The sequence below is a fragment of the Diospyros lotus genome, chromosome 1, assembly GCF_014633365.1.
Source record: "Diospyros lotus cultivar Yz01 chromosome 1, ASM1463336v1, whole genome shotgun sequence".
NCBI lineage: Eukaryota > Viridiplantae > Streptophyta > Magnoliopsida > Ericales > Ebenaceae > Diospyros > Diospyros lotus.
The window spans coordinates 6108080-6122764 of NC_068338.1; the positions used below are offsets into that span (position 1 = coordinate 6108080).

Sequence of the window (14685 nt, forward strand, 5' to 3'; positions counted from 1 at the left end):
GGCCTCAGCTAATTTCCTGAGCAAGGTACAATTTATTGACTTTTTACACTCTCTATTGGTTGAATTTGAGGAATTATTCTTGGAACCTACTTCCTTACCCCCAAATCGGTTTTTTAGAACATACCATTCACCTTAAGCCAAATACCGAACCCATAAACGTCCGCTCCTATTGTTATTCCTCCTTTCAAAAGGCTGAGATTGAATGCCTAGTGAAAGAAATGCTGTCCAAAAAAGTCATCCGGCCACGTCAAAGCCCGTTTGCCTCCCTTGTTCTTTTAGTTAAGGAAAATGATGGAAGTTGGAGGTTTTGTGTCGATTATAGACAGCTAAACACCTACACCACCAAAAACAAATTCCCTATTCCTATCATAGATAGGTCTCTTGATGAATTATCAGGGGCTACAATTTTTTCTAAGCTTGACCTCAGATCTGGTTATCACCAGATCTGAATGAGTGCCTTAGATATTCCCAAAATCTCCTTTCACACCCATCAAGGGCTTTATGAATTCCTAGTAATGCTATTCGACCTAACCAATGCCTCCACAACATTTCAGGCCCTCATGAATCACATTTTCTGCCCTTATCTCAGTAAGTTTATCCTTGTTTTTTTCGATGATATCTTAATTTACAGCCCAACCATGGAGCAACACCTAGCCCACCTCAAAACCACATTCCAAGTCCTCAAATCTAACCAATTGTATGTCAAGAAGTCTAAATGTATCTTCGCAGAGTGAAAGGTGGAATACCTTGGGCATATCATCACTGGGGAAGGTGTGCTCACTGATCCAAAAAAAATAACTGCTATTGTGGAGTGGCCTACTCCTAAGACTGTCAAGGAATTGAGGGGCTTCTTTGGGCTAACCAACTATTACAGGAAGTTCATTAAGGGGTATGGGATAATCAGCAAGCCGCTGACTGAATTGCTCAAGAAGAATGGATTTGAGTGGGGGAGAGAGTAGAACAACCTTCAATTCCTTAAAGGAGGCTATGACCCAAGCTCCAATTCTGGCTTTACCAAATTTTTCCAAACCTTTCATATTGGAAACAGATGCATGTGATACGGGAGTGGGATCAGTGTTGGCACAAGATGGTAGGCCAATAGCTTTCCTTAGTCAGGCTTTAGCTCCCAAACACCTGGGGCTGAGTATCTATGTTAAGGAATTAATAGCTATACTAATGGCAGTAGACAAATGGAGGTGTTATCTGGAAGGAAACTCGTTTGTTATCAAGATCGACCATCAAAACCTCAAGTTCTTAGGAGAGCATAGATTACACACACGGTTACAAAGAAAAGGAGTAACCAAGCTGCTAGGATTGGACTACAACATCCAATACCGTAAGGGCAAAGAGAATACAGTGGCTGATGCACTGTCAAGGAGGGAAGAAAAAAGGGAGTGCCGAGCAGTCTTTGTAGTTCCCGATTGGATCAAAGAGGTGTCACGTAGCTATGAAGGGACACCATGGGCTCAAGAACTTATGATCAGTCTAGCAGCTGGAGGTGGCGAACGGAAAGGGTACACATTGAAGGCGAGGTTATTGAGGTATAGAGGGCGGATGGTGATTGGGGAAGACCCTCAACTCAGGACCCAAATCCTATAAGCCTTGCGTGCATCTCCCATTGGAGGGCGGGCACTCCGGCTTGAATGTTACCTACAACAAGGTGAGACAGTTGTTCTATTAGTCGGGAATGAAGAAGGAAGTGACAACTTATGTATTAGCATGCTCCGTTTTCCAAAAATGCAAACATGAGCAAGTTCCATATCGTGGTTTACTTCAGCCATTGGAGATACCAGACGAGGCTTGGCAAAGAATTTTCATGGATTTTGTGTAGGGACTACCTCGGTCCGAAGGGAAGAACACTATCCTAGTAGTGGTGGATAGGTAGACTAAATTTGGGTATTTCCTTAGCCTAGCTCATCCATTTACAACTTTGGATGTGGCTAGAATACTAACGGATTCGGTGGTGAAGATACATGGATTGCCCTTGTCTATCACTTCGGATAGGGACAAGATATTTACTAACAACTTTTGGAGAGAGTTGTTCAAACAATTGGGAGTTGGCTTACATATGTCTACCGCCTATCATCCGGAGACGGATGGACAAACGGAAAGGGTGAATCAGTGCTTGGAAGCTTACTTGAGGTGTGTGTGTTTCACTAGACCTAAAAACTGGAATCAATGGTTGCCTTTAGCTCAATGGTGCTACAACTCAAACTTCCACAACTCACTTAAGAGATCACCTTTCGAGGCACTCTTTGGTTACAAACTGCCACTCATCTCAGCAGTGATGCATTACTCCAATATGGAAAGGGATGTGGATCGATATGTCACAATTATGGAATGTGACGCTAATCAGCCTCCTGGTTCAATGTGTATGGGTGAGGTAGCTAAAGAACTGAGGGAAGGAAGGAAGAAATTGAGAGAGAGCGAGAGAGAGTGAGTGAGAATAAGATTTGTATTCTTTCTTTGATAATCGATAATCTCTTACAAGGAAAGATTGAGCTTATATAGCTTGTCCTAAGGTGCTGTCACAGCTGATCACAACCCTCATAACAAACTATTTTGTCTTATCCTAGCCACCTTTACAGCTGGACCTTCTCTCTAACTAACTAACAGCTGGAAAAAAGAGAATCACACTTGAACAATAAAGAGAAACAACAAATAAATAAATCCGCAGCAAAAATTGGCCTGGGTCAGCCTTGGTTCCATGACAATACCCTTCCCTTCAGCAATTTCTTATCCTCAAGAAATGTTTAAGAGGCTGGTGGTTCAAGGAAATTGTTGTAGTAGTTGGGGAAGGTATTCCCAAGTGTCCTCCCTCGTGGATCCTCCTTGCCATCTGACCAGCACCTGAATAAGAGGAGCCCCTTGGTGGTAGATGACTCTTCTGTCCAATGTAGTCTCTGGCTTGTTCATGACTTCCTTCTCCCTGGGTAAAATGGGTAATCTCGGGTTCACTCTTTCCGGTCCAGTTGACTTCTTTAGTAGGGAAACGTGAAAGACCGGATGGATGTCGGATTCTTCGGGAAGTTGCAAACGGTAAGCCACCTTGCCTACCTTGGCCATTATGGGGAAGGGGCCGAAGTATTTAGGGCTGAGCCGAAGTATTTAGGGCTGAGTTTAGAGACCGGTCCTTGAGAAATGGACTTAAGATGGGGGTACCTTAGCCGTAGGTAAACATTCTCTCCTACTTCAAATTCTCGATCAATCCTCCTCCTATCGGCCTGCTGCTTCATCCAGTTTTGGGCTGATGCTAACTCCTGTTTTGAGTTGCTGTATCACCCCTCTCCTTTGCTGGAAATACTCCTCAACTGCTGTCGCTGAGGTACACTCTTCAGTGGCTGGTAAAATTGGAGGTTTAAACCCAAATACAGCTTCAAAGGGTGACATCTTTATAGATGCATGGTGGCTGGAATTATACCACCACTATGCTAGAGCTAACCACCTATGCCAACTCTTAGGTTGCAGCAAGCACACGCAGCAGAGGTAGGTTTCGAGGCTTTGGTTCACCCTCTCTATCTGCCCATCAGATTGAGGATGATAGGCAGTTGAAAGGTTGAGTTCCGTGCCCATGTTTTTCATCAACTCTCTCCAAAAGTGGATGGTAGATATCTTGTCTTGATTCGATATGATAGTCTTAGGGATCCCATGCATGACTACTACTCAGTTAGTGAATGCCTGAGCCACTTCTTGGGCTATGTAGGGATGCGGTAGCCCCACAAAATGTGCAAACTTGGTCAGCCTATCGACAATCACCATTACACAATCCTTGCCCTCAGATCGTGGCAGCCCTTCAATGAAATCCATGGACACACTTGTCCATGATTGTTTTGGGATGGGTAGTGGTTGCAGCAGTCCTGGGTACGCCACATTCTCATGTTTGCACCTCTTACACGTATCACACCCCAAAACAAAGTCCTTGACCGTTCCCTTAAGCCCCGGCTAGTGGAATAGTTGTTACACCCTCAACTAGGTGTTTTGGATGCCCGAGTGTCCTCCTAAAGGGGACTCGTGAAGTGACTGCAGAATTTTCCTCTTAAACTCCTCCTTGTGGCCTATTACTATCCTGTCTTGATATCTCAACAAACCATCCACCATCGTATATCCTTCTGCCTCTCTACTCCCCAGAGCCAATTTTTCCAGCAGACTTTTAATATGGTCATCACCCTCATAGCTGTCCACCACCTCCTTACACCATTTGGGAATTACCACTGCTAGGGCGGCTGTACTTGCTTCCTCCTGGCATCTGGATAATGCATCTGTTGCTAGGTTCTCCTTCCCTTTCTTATATTGAATAGAATAGTCCAGCCCCATTAGCTTGGCCATCCCCTTCTTTTGGAGTTGAGTTTGGAGCTTTTGTTGGAGCAAGAACTTCAAGGACTTGTGGTCCGTCTTGATTACAAACCTTCCCGCCTTCAAATAATGGCGCCATTTTTCCACAGCCATTAGGACAAGCAAGAACTCCTTCTCATAAACGCTCAGTCCAAGGTGTTTAGGACTGAGGGCTTGGCTTAGAAAAGCCAATGGCCTTCCATCTTGCATCAAAACTGTGCCTATCTCGACTCCACAAGCATTCGTCTCAAGCACAAAAGGCTTGTTGAAGTCCGACAACCCTAATGTAGGTACCCTGCTCATCGCCCTCTTCAGCTCTTCGAAAGCAGAATCTGCCTCCGGCCCCACTGGAAGTTTCCCTTCTTTAATAAGTTTGTAAGTGGTCTGCTCATGACCCCATACCTTTTAACAAACCTGTGGTAGTAACCAGTAAGCTCTAAAAATCCCTTAAGAGCTCTTATTGTAGTGGGTTTAGGCCAACTGAGCATAGCTTCCACCTTTCTCACGGACGTCACTTTCTGTTGCTGTCTTTGCTTTTTCATAAGGGCTTTAACCACCAGCTCCTGCAACTTGGCACTCTCCGCTGCTTGTTCCACTGTCCGAGGCCTTATCATTTTTACCATCGGTCGCAAATCCTCATTGAGGCCGCTAAGGAAGCTGGAAACAAAGTAAGCTTTCGATAGGTGAGGGTCATTGTTACTCATCAATGACCTCAACTCCTCAAAACGTCTCAAACAAGACCCCACATTCCCCGCTTGTCGTAACTTATTGAATTCCTTTATAGTGTCCGACATGGTCCTTTCCCCGAACCTCTCACAAAGCTTTTTTGAAAATTCCCTCCCAAGTATAATTCTCCCTCGTTCGGGTCCACCCTTGGAACCATGCATCCACCATATCGTTAAAGTAAGCGGCAGCTAAGGCCACCCTTCTTTCTGCTAGCACATTATACCATTCGAACATTCGCTCACACTTCCTAATCGACCACCTAGGATTAGTCCCTTCGAACACGGGTATCTCCATTCGGGGCATGGGAAACCCCTATGGGGGAGGAATGGTTCGGTCCTCCCGTTCCTCACCTAACAACGCCTCAGTGTCATCTCCTTGCTCGACAACAATCTCATGGGCTCTATTTTCTTGATTCATCCTCTCATTCTGTAAAATAGGGTCGTTCCTATCTCTATGAGGAAAGTCAGGAGACAACCTATCCTGATTTTGGCGGGTAAACATCAACATAAACTGTTGAAGTTGATTACCCATCTCCTCCCTCATCTGGTTGATATCATCCCTCATTCGGTTAAGTCCTCCTTCCATCTTGCGATCAACTGTCATGATTGCATCATGATTTTTTTGGTTGCTGACTTCTAGGCAGTCCACCCGATCCTGAAATTCTCCCACTGCCGAGCTGAGTTGCTGGAGCTGCGACTCCATGTTCTTCATGCGTGTTCCTTTGGCCATCTTCTACGACCTTAATAATCCTTGCTAGCACCGAGGCTCTGATACCAAATATCACAGTTATGGAATGTGACGCTAATTAGCCTCCTGGTTCAATGTGTATCGGGTGAGGTAGCTAAAGAACTGAGGGAAGGAAGGAAGAAATTGAGAGAGAGCGAGAGAGAGTGAGTGAGAGAAGTTGAGAGAGAATAAGATCTGTATTCTTTCTTTGATAATCGATAATCTCATACAAGGAAAGATTGAGCTTATATAACTTGTCCTAGGGTACTGCCACAGCAGATCACAACCCTCGTAACAAACTATTTTGTCTTATCCTAGCCACCTTTACAGTTGGACCTTCTCTCTAACTAACTAATAGTTGGAAAAAGAAGAATCACACTTGAACAATAAAGAGAAACAACAAGTAAATAAATCTGTAGCAAAAATTGGCCTGGGTCGGCCTTGGTTCCGTGACACGATACTTAAGACAGAGACAAGAAGCCCTTCAATTGATAAAACAAGGATTAACGGTAGCACAAAACCGAATGAAGCAAATGGTAGACAGGAGGAGAACTGAAAGGAATTTTGAAGAAGGAGATTCCATTTACTTGAAGGTAAGAAGATTTCAGCAGCAATTGTTTACCAGTAAGCCTCCCTCTAAGCTAGGACCTAAGTACTTCGGCCCTTTTCAAATAACGGCTAAGGTAGGGAGCTGTACGTATAGACTACAACTACCAGAAGGAGTAGGCATCCATCCAGTTTTCCATGTATCTTTACTCAAGAAATCCATAGGGCCACATGAAGTGATAAGTGCCAAACTGCCAACCTTGGAGGAGGAGTACCAGGGAGAATCTGAACCTATGGCAATTATCGACAGGAGGGTCATCTACCAAGGGTCCTTACCCCTGATTCAAGTGCAGGTACAATGGAACAATCGACCTCCAGATGACACAACTTGGGAGTACCTCTTGAGTTGCTCAAACGGTTCCCTTGGGTAGCTGGACTTTTGTGATTTCTTGAGGACAAGAAATATTTTAAGGAGGGGGGAATTGTCACCTAGCTAACATATCATAGTGGTAGAAAGGTCCATCCTTATTTTGTAACGTCTTGGGTGAGCCTCGGCAGGGTAGGAAATGTTGCTGAGTCACGGCTACCTTCTAGAAGGGCCCTCTAATAGCATATATAGTCGGTTGTATTGGAGCCATGCTCCTCATGATTAATGAGAATCTTCTTGGTTTTTGTCTCTCATTTCTGTTATATTTTCTCTCTCAATTGATTCTCTCTCTCTCTGCTCTCTCTCCGAATAGCTAGAATTCCCTTGAATTCCGCCCTTAACCTTGTTAGACCAAGCGATGCTGACACTCTGAGGTATTTTCAGCATGTGAGTAGGCTTCCTTAGCAGTCTCCCAAATCTCTTGTGCGGAATTATAAAGCAGAAAATTCTCACCGATTTCATTAGTCATTGAGTTGATGAGCTAAGACATCACCATGTTATTTTCTGTCTTCCTAACTCTATACCCTGATTCCTCTTCTCTTGGTTTGGCTATGGCTCCAGTCAGGTAGTCATCTTTGCCCTTGCCGCATATGAACATCAACACTAATTATGACCATCGAAGATAATTCTGACCATTGAGTTTGTGTCCCGTAATGGCGATCATGTTGCTGTTATCAATGGTTACAACATTGTTGCTTGGTACGGGAACAATCTAGGTGGACTTACTACTGCTGCTGGCCATGGTAGATGAATTCTTGGACTACTGGGCAAAAGAAAGGGGAAAAAGAAGCGGGTAAGTGGCTGGTTGCTGTAACGATAGCTTGCTTAGGGTTTGATAACAGGAAGAAATAATTCCTGCTCTGATACCATGAAGAAATTGTATAAAGGAATGGAATAATTATTCATTCACAACATAGGGAGAATATATACAATCGTATATTAGACTCCTATCATTGGTAGAAGTCTATCTACTTTACAACATATCTTAGGCTTATTTAAAATACAAACTATCTAGCTCTAAATTTTAGGAATTCAACTAACAACTAGATAAGATAAATAGACTTGTCTTCTTCTACGAATTTTGATCCTTATCTGACACTGCACAGTTACTTTTAATCCCATTATCCATATTTCAAAACTTGACTAATATCTCGCCTAATAGCTTCCGATCCTTCTTGATTTCCACAATAAGAAAGGTAGCTGTTAGGGTTGCTTCTCCCCAATAATATTTGGGAACATTATGGTGGAATAGGAGCGCTCGAATAACATCAAGTAGATGCCCAATTTTTCTCTCAGCCACTCCATTTTGTTGATGAGTGCAAGGACAAGATGATTCATGGATAATACCCTTATGTTGGAAAAAAACAGATAGGGATTGGTTTAAGAAATCCTTGGCATTGTTCGATCTAACCCTTTTAAAACCTATCCCAAATTGATTTTTAATCGCATTGTAGAATGTAGGAAAAACACTACTAACTTCAGTTTTAGTTTTCAAAAGATATAGCCATGTTTCTCTAATGTGATCATCAACAAAAATGACAAACCACCTTGCCCCAAAAATATTAGGAGCTGATGAGGGACCCCAAATATTACTGTGAATTAAGATAAACGGAGAACTAGTCCTTTTATTAGATGAAACAAAAAGAAACTTTTTTATGTTTTGCAAACTCACACACAACACAATGAAAACTGTTGACATTTAGATTATAATTCTGGAAACATCATTTTAAGAATAAGAAAAGCAGGATGACCAAATCTGTAATGGTGCAGCCACATTATATCCTTGTTGGATTGAGTCAAGCATGACACAAGAGGAATTTGCCCTTGTTTGTCCTGTTCACCCAGCCCCTCAAGGTAGAATAACCCAACCCTAGTCTTAGCAAGCCCAATCCTTTTCCTTGTGCCCTGCTTCTGTATCTCACAGTGAGTTGAATAAAAAATAACACTGCAATTAGTATTCAATATGAGCTTTTGAATGGAGATTATGTTAGTGAATAACTTAGGAACATGGAACACATTTTTGAGAGAGATGTTTATTAAGAAGAACATCTTCTTGGCTCGCAACAGTGGTTAAAGAACCATCTACTAGGGTGATTTTTCTGGAACTAGGACAAGGGCTATAGGTAACAAAGTGATGAGAGAAAGGGGTTATATGATTTGTAACTCCAGAGTCTAAGATCCAAGAGGTAGAATGATTTTTTTTTTTTGAAGCATATGGAGCAATAGAATTAGAAGAGATACCTGTGAGAGCAAGAGAGCAGGCACCCCCTTTTGTAGTCCCTTTTTCGAGATATTCTAAGTTCTTTAACCTTTCAATCTTTGCCCGGTTAAGCTCTAGGGTGTCTCCTTGTTCAGATCCCTTTTGATCCGGTTGCAGATGGGTGCTAGCCATGTGCACTTGGCCTTGATTCCTTAGTGATCCACCTTTGAAATGCTTTCCATGGAGCTTCCAACACTTCTCTATGGTGTGCCTCGATTTCTTACAATAGGTACACCATAGAGCATCTCTATCTGTAGCCTTCTTTTCCTCTCTTCCCTTACCTTGACCATGAGTTTTCAAAGAAACCAAGGCTGATGCCTCCATTGAGGTAGTCTCCAACATGACACCCTTTCTTCCTTCTTCTACACGAACAATAGAGATAACTTCATTTAAAGAAGGCAATTCCTCCTTACCAAGGATTTGCACCCTTACTGCATCGAACTCCATGTTTAGGCTAGCTAGGAGATCATATGTCCGCTCTTTCTCCACAAACTTCTTGTGTAAGGCTGCATCTTCGCTACACTTCATCTTTGAGCACTAGTAATGGTCCAGTTTTTGCCACAAAGTTTGCAGTAAATTTGCATACTCTGTGATAAATTTGGTGCCTTTGTTTTGTGGCTGCCACCATGTTGTTTTTTCCCACTAGGCCCATCTTCATTGTCTCCTTAACCCCCCCCCCCCCCCCCCCCCCCGCGGTTAAAAATCGCTAGGTAGCATAAGGAAATTTTTTGCTTTCTCATTAAGGCCTCCACCAACAATTCTTGCAGCCTTGCCCCCTTTTTTGCCTCTTTAACTGTCTTCGACCGTTGCATCTTCGTTGCTGGCCGTAATTCATCACTTAGCCCACTTATGAAGCTTGAAACGAAGTAGGCTTCGTTGGATCCCAGATTTAATGTGCACATTATTAACTTGAGTTCTTCGAATCTTTCTTAGTAATGCTACACTGTTCCGATTTGCTTCAGCTTGTAAAATTCTTCCACAACATCCGCCAAGTTCTAGTCCCCAAATCTTGTACATAAATCCTCCACAAATTGTGACTAGCTGTTGCCTTCTTGCGACTCATACCAGTCTTGGAACCAAGAGTTGACAACGTCATTCAAGTAGAAGGCTACCAATGTTATCTTTTGCTCCTCCGGTGTATGGTAGAGGGTGAATAATTTTTCACACCTCCGAATCCACTAGTGTAGGTTCTGTCCTTCGAATAGCGATATGTCCAATTTGGGTATAGGAAATTGGGGAGGATACGATGGACCCACTGACCTCTGGCCGACCCACCCATGATCGATCTCCTCTGTCCCCAGCATCTCGGCCTCCAAGCTCGTGTACGACAACCCCAACGACCTCCAGCCCACTCGCTGGTGTTCGCCGTCCTTTGTTCCTAGTGTTGTTGCTTCCATGCCTACGGGTTGGTTCGAGTTGGTGCGACCCGACCATTCCGTCCTCCTTGCATGATTCTGGGTTCTTCCATCCCAATTGTTTCTGCCTCCAATTCAGCCATTTCTATGATCCTTGGCCCCGTACCTGACCCTGATAGAATTGGCTCTGAACGCTCTCTTGGGGAAAATTTGGCTGGTAACTTCATTAGGTGCTAACCCATGAACATAAGCATGAAGCTTTGGATCTGATCCTTCGTCTCTTTAAATTGATTGGAAACTTGATCTTGTACCACCCGAATTTGACCAGAAACCTCTTTTCGCATGCTCGCCACTACACAATCCAACTTGCGATCCATGGCCTGTTCCATCTTTTGTTCTACCACCTCGTTGATGGTCTCCATCTTCCCTTGGACGTTCGCCACTGTCGCACTCACTTGCTAAATTTGAAGCTCCATCTGCTTCAACCTTGTGCCAACGGACTAGTCGTCGGTCCAAGTCTCGAGCTCTGATACCAAATTGTTAGGGTCTCAGCTTGACAAGGGACAAGTTCTCCTTGATGAGGAGAATTAGGGTTGATTTGAGAGAGGACGAGAGAACGAGAGAGGGAGAATTGAGAGGGGGAGAGAAAACAGAGAGAAATTGAGAGAGAGAGACTGGAGATTTTATCAAAATATGCATCGATGATTCTTATTGAGAGGGAAAGCCCCTGATATAGGCCCATCCTCATAGGTAATTCACTGTCACAACTACTGCCTAATGCCATTGGCTCCTATTGTTATTTCTGTTACAATCTTCTAACTGTATCGGTTTCAATAACAGCTTCCTGTTATACTACCCCTTACTTGTTACAACTTACTGTATACATCTCTAACTACCGTAAGGGTCCTGACAGCGTGGAAAGAAAACAAAAATGGAAAGGAAAGTAAGTCAGCATTGAACTAATGTGCGGGCAATTATTTAATTTAATGTTTCTGGAGGAAACACAATCCTCAATTAGTGTGAATTAATGTTCCCATTGGAATAAAATTTTCTGTTGTGATCTGAGCTTGCTTGTATATTCAGATATTTAGGTAGTTTTCCAGTTACTAGCCTCTAAGATCAACTTCTTTTCTGACTTATTATTGACAGGTGTAATCTTCTTTGCTTGGATCGTGTTTAAGGAGCAAGATGAGCACCAAGATTGATCATACGTCTGCAGTTGAACCTCACCATACTCAGACCACTGTAACAGCTAAAGCATCTGCAACGCCAACAAGCAGTCCAAAGATATCCATGTTTGCTGCAAAATCAGGATTTGTTATACCTAAAAACAAATTGTCTGGTTCATTGATTCCCATCTACCGGGGTGGTAAAAAACCGGGAGGCAGTGATGAGGTGAATGATGAAAGTATTAAACAGGGGCAGAGGAAAACAAAATGGGGCCCTGACTTGACACAGGATACCGCTGTTAGAAAAGGAAGAGCTGTGGCTTATCAGGTAAGTGGGGGATTCTTTACAAGTTACTTTCACCTTATTATTCTGGCAATATATTTTCTTAAAAAAACTTCGCTCTTTTTTCCCCTAAATAATGACTGTTTAAAATCATTTAGTTACCTTTTATTTTGGTACTGAGCTTGTAGGAAGTGTTATCTACTATAGTCTTAAGTTCTTAGAAATGAAAAAAATTTCAATTTTATGTGAGTGCCAAACTGGCAGAAGAGTCCACGTGGATGTGTGGCATGGATTTTTCCATTTGAGTACCACTAAATTATATATTAATGAACTTGATCAGATTCGGATAGATCAAATTACTAAAGAGCTAAGTCCGAGAATTCTGGAGAAGGAAGACAATGAAGACTTGCAATTGGCAGGCACAATAGAACATCATCGGAATAATAGTGAGGTAAAATCATTCTTGGGCCACCATATCTTTTTTTGCAGCCTTTGGCTTTTAAAGCACTAATATGTTGAAATATGTGAATGTAGAATTCAGAATTTTTGGAACTTGAAAGGCGGGAAGCTATTGGTATGTATAGCCTAATTTTCCTGGATTGCCATCTTCTAGTAATATCAGAATAGCCTGCTAAATGTTTTTCTTGATGATTCCCAGGTGAAATAATGAAGTTAAATCCAAGCTACAAGCCTCCTGCAGATTATAAACCCTTGTTGAAGGAGGCTAAAGTTCTTGTCCCAGTAAGTCATAATCCTAGTAACTCTTTCTTACTGACATTTGTGCTCAGTTAGTTTTTTTGGTGTTGTAACCAAGCTTTGTAAGAACAATGCTAGTTGTTTTACTTGTGAATGAAAAGAAGAATAAAATGAAAGAAAAAAAGCGTTATACCAAAACTGATGTAGCCCAGATGAAAATTAGTAAAAGGTTGGATGTGTGGGAGGAGTCCACCTCCTTGGACAGAAACCTGAAGAACTCAGATTACTGATCTGAGAAAATAGAAGTTAATATCAAAAGATAATAGACTGAAATATTCTTCAAAGCTGCTCCAAAATACAGAGAGAAACCCCTATTTATAGATGCCTCCATGTTCTAGGACATATTGGACTCTTAACAAACTAAATAAATGACATTTGACCGACTTTTAGATTGCTCTTAATTACGAAAATCAACTTTCCAGGACTCCTTAATAGACTTATTTTCCCCAGAATCCTCCATGGATTCAATTAAAGGCTAGGCTTGAAGACTAACTTGCTACAAACATCTAGATTCCTTAATTAAAAAAAAAATACTAATTATTATTCTCCATCATTCTATCATTTGGATAACACAGAAAAATTGGTAGGAGAACTGTGTGATCCGAAGAAACAAAATTTTTGATGCAAAACCCAAACCAAAGAAACAAGAGTAATCCCGATTATTCAAAACCAATATCAATATTCAATATTATTCATCAAAATCTCCTCTATAATACTTCATTAAAGGTTATTTATAGACAATTAATAGATGGAAACCCATTCGAACTAGGATTCCTTGATCCAATCTAATTAAGATTATAAAGATAATCCCAATCTAGTTAGGATTCTAGGAAATAAAAGAAATAAAAAGAAACTAGGAAACATATTAAAATAAACAAACTAATAAAACAATATTAATTTTTATTTTTATGCCAAAAATATTATTTCCCAAAATATTTGTTTCTATGATCTTCATCATGTTTAGTTGAATCTGCATTGTTGTGCTACCTGATCTCGGTGAAAGAAAATTGCATGTTTAACTTCTGTTCTAGAGGACTAGAGAGTTTTGAGGCATACTTATAATAGTTGCGTCAATGTTCTAAAAGGCGCTAGGTGCTAGTCGGACGCCAGGCTGGGGCCTAGCGCTTAGGGCGCCTAGGCGGGGCCTAGGAAGAGCTTAGAAAATTTTGATTTATTTTTAATCGAAGAAACTTGCAATAGAAAGCTATATATATAACCAATATTCTCACTTAATATTCAAAATAACAATAACATATCGTGCCATAACTACAAAATAACTACAAAATAATCAAATTAAAACAATAAAATAGCAAAATAACTTTTGTTTTATAATATAATGAAAACATAAATTATTTTCTGCAAAATAACCAATAACCTCATATAATTTTTTATTTTCAATCTTCTTCATCATGTAAAAACACATATATTATATATAATTAATAATAATTAAAACTAAATATATATCTAATATATAAATAGAACAGCAAAATAAAATAAAATAAAAAATGAAAAACAGAAACAATGTAACGGAGAGAAATAGAAACCAATAACCAGAGATTCAGAGAGAGAGAGAGAGAGAGAGAGGTTACGAAGGAGATGGAGCTCGCTGGCGACGGAGATGGAGCTTGATGGCAAGGACGCGACGGAGGTGGCGACGTTCAGGCAGCGAGGAGGACGCGAATGGCATAGAGGTGGTGTTGATGAAGTTTGACGGCGATGATGGAGCTGGAGGTAGCGATGGCGGTGAGTACCGGCGAGTCGACGGCGTTGAGACGACAGCGTTGAGGCAGCGGCGGCCTTGAGGTGAGAGGGGGAGAGGCTGAGAGACGAGATTAAGAAATAAAATACTCTAAAATCGGCTGATATATAAAGCAAAAAATTGGGCGGCCCAGGCGGTGCAGGCCGCCTCGGTGCCTCCTGGGGCGCCTAGGTGCCGCCGCGGCTGATTAATCGGGCCGGCGCCTAGGAGGCTCGACTAGGGCATACTCGGGGTAGCTAGTGGCTGCCTAGAGCGATTTTTAGAACACTGAGTTGCGTACACCAAATCTTTCTTTCCATAATATAAGCCTTTTGCTTGTCATAAACTTTTTGTAACACAACACTAG

The 14685-nt window shown here is 41.8% G+C and overlaps 2 protein-coding genes across 4 annotated transcripts in view; one reads left to right on the forward strand and one right to left on the reverse strand.

The window, feature by feature from the left end:
* Positions 1 to 14685, forward strand: part of LOC127797339 (branchpoint-bridging protein) — a 77601-nt gene that overhangs the window by 37615 nt on the left and 25301 nt on the right. For all 3 annotated transcript variants that reach the window (XM_052330182.1, XM_052330166.1, XM_052330175.1), the window contains exons 3-6: positions 11522 to 11869; positions 12165 to 12275; positions 12359 to 12398; positions 12483 to 12565. In XM_052330182.1, coding sequence (XP_052186142.1) covers positions 11561 to 11869; positions 12165 to 12275; positions 12359 to 12398; positions 12483 to 12565 — 543 coding nt within the window. In that variant the 5' untranslated portion in view covers positions 11522 to 11560. The remainder of the gene's footprint in view (positions 1 to 11521; positions 11870 to 12164; positions 12276 to 12358; positions 12399 to 12482; positions 12566 to 14685) is intronic.
* LOC127797356 (uncharacterized) overlaps positions 1 to 14685 on the reverse strand; it is a 57476-nt gene that overhangs the window by 32158 nt on the left and 10633 nt on the right. The gene's annotated exons all lie outside the window — the stretch shown is intronic.